General features: G+C 37.4%; 1 protein-coding gene across 4 annotated transcripts in view; it reads left to right on the plus strand.

Annotated features, from left to right (window-relative positions):
• Positions 1 to 10,764, plus strand: part of WDR11 (WD repeat domain 11) — a 35,188-nt gene extending 24,424 nt beyond the window's left edge. For all 4 annotated transcript variants that reach the window (XM_042019464.1, XM_042019465.1, XM_042019466.1 and 1 more), the window contains exons 19-29: positions 145 to 316; positions 1,940 to 2,048; positions 2,831 to 2,893; positions 3,849 to 3,914; positions 4,646 to 4,814; positions 5,052 to 5,147; positions 5,505 to 5,670; positions 6,473 to 6,570; positions 7,520 to 7,665; positions 8,052 to 8,131; positions 8,624 to 10,764. In XM_042019464.1, coding sequence (XP_041875398.1) covers positions 145 to 316; positions 1,940 to 2,048; positions 2,831 to 2,893; positions 3,849 to 3,914; positions 4,646 to 4,814; positions 5,052 to 5,147; positions 5,505 to 5,670; positions 6,473 to 6,570; positions 7,520 to 7,665; positions 8,052 to 8,131; positions 8,624 to 8,781 — 1,323 coding nt within the window. In that variant the 3' untranslated portion in view covers positions 8,782 to 10,764. The remainder of the gene's footprint in view (positions 1 to 144; positions 317 to 1,939; positions 2,049 to 2,830; positions 2,894 to 3,848; positions 3,915 to 4,645; positions 4,815 to 5,051; positions 5,148 to 5,504; positions 5,671 to 6,472; positions 6,571 to 7,519; positions 7,666 to 8,051; positions 8,132 to 8,623) is intronic.
• Positions 10,765 to 11,487: the final 723 nt, after the last annotated feature.

Here is an 11,487-nt window from a genome sequence, read left to right on the forward strand (position 1 = left end):
CAGAAAAGACCATTATTGAAATGATTTATGGCTAACTTCACCTTTCATTGTGAATTTTGTGCTGTGCCTCCTGGCTGCATGACACAGCCTTACATTGGGTGATGGAGAGGCTGCTAAAAATAAAAAATAACTGAACTTTCCCAGGTACAAATGGTGAGCAGTTTAAGAAGTGGGAGAAACGTGAATTTCCGGATCTTGGATGTGGACTGGTGCACGTCAGACAAAGTGGTGCTGGCATCAGATGATGGATGCATCCGAGTGCTGGACTTATCCATGAAGCCCTCATGTTTCAGGATGGATGAACAGGATTTAATAGGTATGGCTGTGTCTTTTTTGCTATCCACTGCTTGATGCTTCTGCACTCCTGGTTGGAAGGTGGAGCTCAGCACTTCTGTTAGAACAGGGAATTGTCACATGTGGACATTTTGATGCCTCTCTACTGCTTTTCATAGATACAGGATTTTTTTTATGCTTAAGTCATATGGATGAATTTTTTAATACAAGTTTTATCTCCTAAATTACATATACTTTTTAATATCTTAATTGAAATATAAATGAACAAAATAAGAGCATTCTGTAGAGATATCCAGCAAGTTGACTTAAAAAGCATTGGCACATCAATTAGGTATCAGTACCTCCATCACTGATATTCATTACATGATACTGAAACATTTGTTGATGTGTGGAAATGCATGTTCTGAGTTTCGCAGGTGTTTGTAGTCTGATTCATTGCTTTTCAAACTGACCTTTAAAATAGCAATATTAGTGCTGTTTGCCTTCTTAGCTGTATGTTTAAGAAGGGAATTTAAATATTTAACTAGTTAACTAAGCTGCATTTTTCTGTATTTATTATTACTGGTGTTCAGATAACTGTTCTTGTTGTCTTTTGAGTCAGTCCAACCTTTACTCATATGATTTCCTTAAAACATTTCCTTAAAACACAGTAGATTCTAAAACACATGTAATAAACTGATGTGGGGAGCTGTGCTGTGGGCTTATTTGAGGAAATGTAATTTATCACAGCCATTTTTGCTATCAAATGAATGTTCTGCAATAATAAGTTATAAAGATGAATGTTGTAAACCCAAGCACACTGAAATTAAAACTGTGCCAGCTGTAAGGCTGCCTGTGATTTAACTGTCCTTCTGCCTCTGCACTGTGGTAATGTTTTAATTACCAAATCACATTTACAAGAGTCCTGCATCACTCACTGCATATGAAATGCAGGGAATTGTGAATTTTTAATAATGGAGCTGGTTTTGGTACTTATTTTACTCCTAAGTCACTGGGTAGCATTTACTGCCTGTCACCCACACCTTGTACTGAGTACAGACTTAGTGACTTTTACATTTGTGTGACAGCACTTAATGTATCATTTTTATCTCATTAAACTTCCCACCATCCTTTCCAGATGATGGGGTTTAATCCTTGTGTTATACTGTAGGAACTATGGGGACAAAGCAAAACTAATCATGCTTTATGATACATTTGGGTACAGCTTTACTTACTTTGCACCATGCCCGTGCAGTAGCAATAATCATTGTACACAGCTCTGCCTCATGCCAGTGTAATGCATTCCAGGAGAGTCTATGGCTAAATTCACTAGGGAATATCTTGAAATTCTCATTTGAGCATGGTTGATAATCCTGTACCCTCTATGAAATGTTTTTGCTTGCGTGTAGAGATAAGCTTTTATGTCTAGCAGCCTGTGCTGGGTGTGTGAAAAGACTTATTTATGATTTTCCTGGTGCTTGCAAACAAGCCTGGGGCATTTTCTGGTGGGGCATTTTCTGGTGTACATTTTCTGGAGGTATATTTTCTGTGGTACATTTTCTGGTGTTTTCTGCTGCTACGTTGTCTGTGGTGCATTTTCTGATTCCTGAACACAGCATTTTTGCACTTGAGCCTCTCTACAATGAATCTTTTCCTTTTGTTTCAGAACCTGTCTGGTGTCCCTACCTGCTTGTTCCAAGAGCTTCATTAGCTTTAAAAGCATTCCTGCTGCATCAACCATGGGATGAGAAATACTCTCTAGATATCATGGACATGTAAGAAGAAATATAGATCTATATATAACATATTATTATTTTTTAAAGCCTACATCTTTTATTAGTCTTTCTGTGCAAATAACTGTTAGATGCATAGGTTTCCCCACTCTTGAGGACAGGCAAAAATACAATTAGTTCACTATTTATTACTAAAAGTAATAAATAGATAAGGCTCTAAGGTCAGGTGTTTCTTCTGGCTTTCAGTAGCACTTGGCTATTAAAAACTGCAGCCTGCTTTAAGTACTGGCAATATTTTTATGTCATTATATTATTTCTGAGAAAAACTGTGTGTTCTGTTTGTTCTAGAAGTTAATGCAGCAGTCAGGATTGTTCCTAAAGTGTAACTGGAAGTGATATTCTGATATTCTGATAGACCTGTCTGTACCCTTGGAGAGCCACGTTCACATCATCATAGGAGCACGCTTCTGTGTCCTATATTGTGCTCGTGGTCACATACGAATGCTCCAGGCATTGCCATTTTCACTAATTTTAATTTTAATTTCACTAATTTCACTAATTTTAAGAGAAGAAAAATGGGAAAAGAAAGATTGACACTAACTGTGAGGTTGAGTGCAAGCAAACCCAATCTTTCCCTGCTATTTTGGAATTGGTAACTGGATAAAGAATCCTGCAGGAATGGCTTGCCAAAAGAATGTGAGAGGTTGTTTCCATGCATGTGCTTGTGTTTTTCTCCTACAAGTAGTGCTCTTCCATTTCAGATAATTCTGTCTTTTTAGTAATGTAGAAAACCTCTATTTTTTCTTTTTTTTTTTTAAATCCAGTGATTATCCAGAGAATGAAAATATTAAAAACCTTCTTCAAGAGCAGTTGAATTCATTGTCCAAGTAAGAATTTTCCTATTATTACTTGTGTAAGCTATGGAATTCTGAGAAGGCAAAAAATCTGAAGTCTGTGGCAATTCACAATTAATGAAGAAAGAATGCTTTTTGCCTCTCTAAAGATAAGCTTGAGTAATGACAGTTTTTATTTTAAAAAAATGTTAATTTTTATGTAATTTTAAAGTTGGTGCTTTAAAGGTACTGATAGTGTCAGCACATGATTTACAACTGACCTGTGAGCATTTGGAATGCTTTAAGCAGTGCTTCTCATGGATTTAGGGTTCTTTATGGTGATCCAGACTGCACTGGACACTGCTGCTTAAACACTCCAAGGTTTGTTAGGATATTTGAACTCTGAGGAAGAAAAGACGATTCTGAAAATCCTTTGTTGAAGATATAATTCCAGAGCAGTGTTGATGCACATTTCTCTGCTTACACAGAAAACAGATTTTGGAATTCCATTTAAACCATGAAAATTACAGTTTTTTCCAGTTTCCTTTTGTCCTTTCATGTAGTAGGACAGAAAAGGTAACAGCATATTTTTATCCAGTTTGAAACACTTGTGAAAATCTAAATTCATGCATGTGCATCCCTTCTGCTATGATACTACATAGCTGCAAGATTACTTGTAATTGAATTAATATTGTAATTGGTAGAATTACTGCAGACTAATTGACAGCTTTGCGTACACCCTGGTGGTGATTCCCTATATTGCAAGGATAAAGAGTTCTGATGGACTCACTGCATTGGGTCCTGGAGATCAGTTATATTTCAAATTATATATAATTCCTATTGTAATTGTCTTCATAGACGCATTTTCTCATTTCAGAAAAGAAATTGTGTATTTTAGGGTTTGATTTTTTCAGTTTGTATGTGGTGCATCCTATTTGTGTTCAAAACCAACCAAACAAAAAAACCTGCACAGCATTTTACGGATTCTTTAACGCTTTCTCTTTTGCAGTGACATAAAGAAACTTCTGCTTGATCCAGATTTTACTCTCCTGCAGAGATGTCTCCTGGTTGCCAGGTAGTAGAGATCCAGATAAATACAGGAAATGTTTCCTAAGAAAATCTCAATGCTATTAAGGCATAGGAATGAGCTGAAGTTTAGGTACTCACCCAATTGTCCTTTAACTCAGGGCAGTCCCTAAACTACTTTGTTACCCATATATCAGAGTGGTTTTAGGACCAAAATGGAAATGTTACCTCACTGAAACACAGTTTTATTAGATTTCTGGATACAGGGAACTTCTCTCAGTCTTGGTGGCACTTTCATAACTGCAATTCTGGCAGCCACATTACATTTAGTTGGTCATGCCCCAAAATGTCATTTAGAACTTCACAATAGTTCTGTACAAACAGAGGAAGGCCTGGGATTTATTTCAAGTGTATTTGTTCTGTGTGGTTCCTCTGCCTAAACTGAGCTAATTTTAGTCTGTCTGTATTCAGAGACACTTTTCAAACTTAGTAACTTGTGGTTGAAAGAGGAGATCGGTGGCTAAATGTGAAATAATAATAATAAATATCAATTTCCACATATTTTTATGCTGAACATTCCTGGCATTTAATTGCTGTTGTAACTTACCTTGCTGAATGTCATTCCTTAATCTTCTCTAGGAGTTTGTCCCACTGATCATACAAAGTACTTGTGGTGTGCACAGGAATGCACAGTCCTTGAGAAAATGAAATATATCATATTTTTATGTGGCATATGAAAGAATACAAACCTATTTCACATCTTGCTTTGTATCTTCTCAGACTGTATGGGGATGAATCTGAACTGCATTTCTGGACTATTGCTGCCCACTATTTGCACAGTTTATGCCAGGAAAAGCCTGCAAAAGCAGACACAGCTGTCCTTCAGGAACAGTTGGTTAATCCTCTGGATATATGCTATGACATACTGTGTGAAAATTCTTATTTCCAGGTATGTCAAAGAGTTCAAAACCAAATTTAATAAGAATGTCATCAGCACAATAAACACTCACTTTCCTGTACATATTTCACTTTTATTAGTAACATACCAGTCTGGATTAAAACATTCCTGGTGCTTAAAAATAGAGGGTGTTCCAAAAACTGGCAAGATATTTACATATCTTTTAAATGCCTGGTTTTATTTCTTATGGTAGGCTCACATTTAAAATATTTTTCCTTCTTTGTCCAGAAATTTCAGCTAGAAAGGGTAAATCTCCAGGAAGTGAAGAGATCAACATATGATCATACCAGGAAATGTGCTGATCAACTTCTTCTCTTGGGCCAGGTTTGTGGGTAATATTTGAATTTTTTATTCTCCTTCCCTGTCTGTTTTGTGTACTTAGCCTATTCAAGTAAAGCTTTTCCTAACTATATTTGTTATTTCCTACTTGTATTAACCCAGTGCAGAGTTTTTGCATTCTTAGTATGTTAAATTCATGATGGGTTTTCAATGCTATCCTTATTACAAGTGCCTTATTGAAATAGAAGCTTAGTCATTACTAGACTGGGAGATATTTTTTCAGCCCGTTTTAGAATAACTTTCATTGTTATTTGTTCCATGTCTTAAAAAGGGTAAAAACAGAAAGGCTTTCAAGCAAAATTAATGTGTTATGGTCAAAGCTGTATTTTTTTCTCTTGCCAGACTGACAGAGCAGTGCAACTACTGCTAGAAACCAGTTCAGAGAATGCACATTATTACTGTGATTCACTCAAAGCTTGCTTGGTCACCACTGTCACCTCATCGGGGCCATCTCAAAGCACCATTAAACTGGTAGCAACCAACATGATAGCCAATGGAAAGCTTGCAGGTAAAATATCTTTCTCTTTGCTTATAAAATAGTAATTCTCATCATTTTTAAGGATGCCTGTGGAGTGAATCCTGCTGTAATAGATCTGACAGGTTGCATGTCTGTAGGAGATGCTACCCAGAGTAGTTAACACAAAAATGATCGGTAACTGAGTTATAAAATCCAGCTTGTCTTGATTCATTTTCACTGTAAAAGTTATTTCTGGAGTAAATCTTGTAGCAGTTGTTTGCACAAAAAGAGGCTGAGCACATAATATGTATTTTCCACTTTTCTAATTAAAGAATTAACTAAAATTTGGCGTCCTATAACAAGAGATGAAATATAGACTTTGTTTCCTTTTCAGCTTAGAACTTGCTTCAAAATACATGTTTTCTTACAAGTACAGGTTAATTTTGCTTAATGCAAGAGCTGTTCACCATATGCTGAAATACTCAGACATGCAGAGAAAGTTAAAAGTCTGTACTTGCCTGGAAAAAATACTTCCCACTCTGTAGACTGTTAATAATTACTCTGTGGACAACATTAAATTAAAATAAAGGATTACCTATGAAATCTAGTTATTTGATTTACAAAGATGATTATCTCTTTATGATGAGAAGTCCTGTGAACCCCTACATTTTTGTTTAGAACAAAGACAAATGAGAGCTTTGTGTGGCTTCTGTAGCCTGGGACGAAGCTCCAATAAGTGGCACCCAGTCTCAACATCTTCATATGCTGAGGATATGGAGATCCTTTTCCACAGTTAGATAACAACTCTTTTTTTCCCTGAACTTCCTGAGTGGAGTGCATTTTTCTGTTCCAGAGGGGGTGCAGCTGCTGTGTCTGATTGACAAGGCTGCAGATGCCTGTCGCTACCTGCAGACCTACGGCGAGTGGAACCGTGCAGCGTGGCTGGCCAAGGTGTGCAGTTCCTCACTTCCCAGGCTGGTAACACCCACCACCTGCTTAGATCTGTGCTTAGGAAGGCTGAGGAGGGTGCTGAAGTTCCCTAAATAACTGAAACATCAATTGGAAATACCATTTAGCTACAAGAAGCCAGTCCATTCAATCAGCACTGACAGGTTCTTCAGCCTTCTGACCACACAGGTCTGTCCTTGTTGTCCACATAGCAGGACTGGGGCCCAAAATGGCTTGGAATACTCAATTTCCTACTTTTTAAGCAGTGGTTTAGGAAGGTCCAAATAGCTGTAGCAGTACCAAGTTGGTAATAAACTACAAAAATCCACTCTTGGATGGGGATAAGTAACTGGGCAATGACTTCGTGCTGAGCTTTATGTAGTGTGTGAGCTGATTTCAAAATTAGCACCACCCACGTAAATTTGCATCACCTTCTGTTTTGGTATGCAGATATAATTACAGCAAAACTACCCAGACACAGCATTAATCCTCTACATTATAAATGGGCAGGAGTCAATAAGGATTTTTCAGCATCTCTTGAGTAAAATTTCTCTTATGTTGCCTGAAGAAAGCCTGGAAAAAGTTGTACTTAGATTTTCTAAATGAGTGAATCCTGCTTTTAAGAAAAATAAAGATGTTTGGTCCTGAAGTCTTCAGTAAAGGATGAAGATTTCTAACTTTTTGGTTTAAAAAAACTTTAGAACAACTTGGGGTAAAAGTAATGTTAATCCCATTTAAAAATGGAGTGCCCTGAGTGGAGTATCGTTATACCCAGATATTTCTGATTTTCCTTTGTCGTGTTAAGGAATATGTGTACTTTTTATTAAAAACTGATGGTTTCTGATGCAATTGCTTCTGTCCAGAGTGTTGCCCTGAGGAGAATGAAGCAGAAGCAGAATGCTGTCTCTATGTGGAGCTGGCAACTCACCCCGGGCTCTGCTGTCTCCCGCAGGTCCGTCTGAGCTCGGAGGAGTGCGCGGATGTGCTCCGGCGTTGGGTCGATCACCTCTGCTCCCCGCAGGTCAACCAGAAATCCAAGGCCATTCTTGTGCTCTTGTCTCTTGGCTGCTTCACCAAAGTTGCAGAGATGTTGCACAGGTAAAGGTGAAACAGCACAGTCTATGTTTGCTCTGGGCCAAAATTGTTTCTGACATCTGTTTCTATTTTAGCATGTTCTTCTTTAATTAATTTGAACCTGTTGGCTGCAACTGGTGTTTCACTTTACTGCAGGCTCTAAAAGATTGCCAGCACCCATGGACCAAGCAGTAATGATTTATAGTATCTATGACTTTTTCTGAGTAACTTGAGCCCTGATCTTTCAAAAAAAATTTATAGCAAGTGTCAGTTCTTGAGTGCAAGAAAGGAGATGTAAAATGTTTTAGAAAGCCTCTGTGCAAGTGCTGGCATGATATGCTGGAATATGTTTCTGGTTTGTATCCTAACAAATGAGTCTCTTTTCTTTTTTTTTTTTTCCCATTTAACAGTATGAGGTACTTTGATAGAGCAGCTTTATTTGTAGAAGCTTGTCTGACGTACGGGGCATTTGAAGTTAATGATGATACAAATATCCTTTTTCTGAAATCCTCTTGTTCACCAAAATCTTCACATCTGATCTGGTGTTCTGGAAAGCTGAGCAGTTGCACAAACTTTTGTATTATAAGTAATAAATAATCATGCATATGTAAAAAATACCTGATTTATGGAGTCATCACTGATGTCAACTTGTATGTAAAAAAAGCCACTAAGAAGTCATGTAGGTAACTCCAGGTCTAATTAACAAAACAATCTTTGTGATATTAAAATTTCTGTTGCAAGTTATGCCATTGTATGATGATAGCTACTTAAGCATATCTGCAGTGTATCAGGTTTAGTTTATAGCACTCTGCATGTTGCTTTACAAATACTAATATGCATTCAAAAGTAGCATTTAAAGCAACTTTTTTCTTCTTATTTGTGCTGAAAAAGAATGGATTTGCACAATTGGTTGCAATGGTCAGGATTCTGAGTTTTTTTCCATTTTGCTATTAATTTGTGTTTTCCTTAATGCGTCATTTACATAAATTGATCCATGCTGTGTATGCAGATTATGCCAGAAGCTTGAAGCTCCTGGGCTTCAAGGAGGGAGCTGTTCTCTTTGCCTCAAAAGCAGGAGAAACTGGGAAGGAGCTTCTGACTGAACTCAAACAGCCGAAGGAGGAGGTGACACAGGAGTGAGAATTCCATGTTTATGAAGTTGTCTGTCAAACTGGGATTCCACTGGGTGAAAATACATTCTTCTCTTGAATCACTGTAATAGCTGATCTGTGTGATTTGAGCAAATGCTGTTAAATGTGTTCGAAGTCAGGATTAAGAACTGTGGTGTTGCTTTTTGTTAAATTTGTCTTCACTTTCATAGGAGGGGAAAGAAGCTTATGATAAACTGATACAATAATATTTCTACTTTTTCAACTGTAGCAGAAATCAAATTTAAAAACGTGCTGAAAGGCTTCCATACCTGCGTAAAAGTCTGGTCCATTTACTTCTAAAAATCAAATCTTAATGGAACTTCAATACTGTTGTATTTATATGTATAAATAATTGAGTCTATACTATAAAAATAGAAATGTATTTAAAAATAAATAGAGATCTCAAAGCACACAGTTCTTTCCTGGAACATCATGGTTTTTCAGTCCAATTTCTTGTTTAAAATGACTGTTAATTGAAATCAGTTCACTGTATTGTCATTTCCATACCTGACTGCGATGGAATCTTGGACAGGTTCTCTTACAAATGTTGCTCTCCTAACATTCCAGAAATCCATGGAATGTCACTTTTTTCAGTTAAGGGATTGTTATATTCCATTTTATTTTGGAATGTGCGCTCCTTGCACACCCTAGGGACTAAATTCTGCCTGTCAAAGGATAGGGGGTGGTTGTACCTCCAGAGCAGAAAGGTGGGCTCCTGCAGCAGGGCCAGGACACTGCCGGTGCTGTCCCCAGTCACTGATTTGTTATTCAGTGTAGATGAAAAAATAGATGAAAAAAGCATTTTGCAAAGCCAAAACGACGGCTTTTTCATGAGATACATCTCCTGCTAACATATCTTATGGTACACGTACACAAGGATGCCACCAAAACCCTCTTTTCTCATTTTTGTGCCAGTATTTCAGTATTTAAGGACTTGTTTGCATTGTTGTTTCTAATGTCAGATGTGTCTTTTCTATGTATTCCTGATGAGAAATGTTAGAGCTGAGGAGGGGGTGCTGGTGGTACATTGCCCTTGCAAACTGAAGACTGTGGCATTTAGGCTACAAAGCTTAATTCTTTTTCTCAGCTTGTTGGAGCTACTGAAGTTGAGTTTGTTGTATAGAAAAGAATCCTGTACAATGTCTCTAATTTGAATGTAATTTGTGTCTTGTCTACTTACAGTAACAGTGCATTGGATTCTGCTTTTGTTCAAAGATTTGTGGGTATGCATTGAGAACTCCCATCAGCTTTGGGACATCACCAGCTCCAGAAAACTTTTGGTTCAAATCTGAAGTAGCATTTCTGATAAAATTGGAAAGGGTAGACCTTCCAAATCTTTTTGTATACAAACTGAGAAAGGGAGTTCCATCATTCTAAACAGAAAAAGAAGAGTTATAACTGCAGTGTATTGTATTTGTTCTTGCCACATCTTACATAAATAACCATCAAATACCTTTTGTTCAGTGTATTGTGAACTGTGCTTATGAAGTTGCTTTAGCTTGGGAAGATGAGTATACAAGGAAATTTGCCTTAAGTGAGCAAGAGAATTAATCAAAATTAACTGTCATTAGCAGTGGCCTGAATTCTGGCTCACACTGACTACTACAACTCTCCTCAATCCCTACTCTTGTAGCAGCACTTGTGGACAAGGCTCCCATGGACTTATTGTGGGCACACCAATCTTGTTCTTTGACCAGTCATGAAGTTTTGTGTCAGTGGGTCTCTGAAATAAATCTACTTCACTATACACTTGGATTTATAACTCTGATGTTTTTAAAAAAACCAAACATATTGCAAAGGCCTTTTAATACTGAATGTTTCTATAAACTTTTAAGTGTGCAGGTTGCAGAATACTTTGCAGCATTCCCAACTGGAACCTTGATGAGGAAAACAAGAGTGTAATAGTGATTGAAAAGTTTATTTAGATAATATTGCAATCTCATTACAATAATAAAACTATTTTTAAAATCTCTGTGTGTCTTGATTTAATACAAAGCCATCATCGCTTGCCCTGGAATTTAATGCTGGTTGTGCAACTGTTGTCCTTTTGCCTTCTGGCCAGGAACAATGCTCAGGGCTGGCTTTAATAGAGGAAGTGATTATCCTTTGTACATGTGAGTCACATTTTCTGTATTAATTCTAATGAAACATTGTGTTGGAGCAGCGTTAATTCCCAGGCTTTAGCAGCAAACATAAATTTGTACAGGTTAAATTAGAGCAGGACATGGTCTGCACATCCTGAGTTTTGAAAAGCACGGAAATAAGTGACGGAAGAAACCCCAGTCCCTTTCTGTGCTCAGAACCTACAAAGTGAACTGAATGAATTTTTAAAAGAAATAGGATTTTAACTCCCTTAAACCCCTTTGAGAATTCCTTCCTCAAAGCACTGTGAATACTGCAAGTAGCCACCGAGGTTTATAGTGTGTGGTTTCTCAGTTTTGCATTTTGAAGCTTCTGTGAGCAGTGAAGCCATAACTCTGGAACCTGTGTGTGACCATCCTTGGCCATGAGGAAATGGAGGGAATTGTGTTTGCAGGTCCATATACAAAGATTCTTTATGCATTTGTCTTTGAACACCAGCCTTGTATTAATTAACTGTGATGTTTGATTAGCAGAGCAGAGTATTCAGTAACTGCTTAAAGATTCATTTGCAAAAGGCCAGGACCTTTGGAAATGAGGAGGTTTTGGGGCATTT

Source organism: Corvus kubaryi, unplaced genomic scaffold, assembly GCF_017639235.1.
Source record: "Corvus kubaryi isolate FWS band 111438036 unplaced genomic scaffold, C.kubaryi_AGA036_p1.0 138, whole genome shotgun sequence".
Taxonomy (NCBI): Eukaryota; Metazoa; Chordata; class Aves; order Passeriformes; family Corvidae; genus Corvus; species Corvus kubaryi.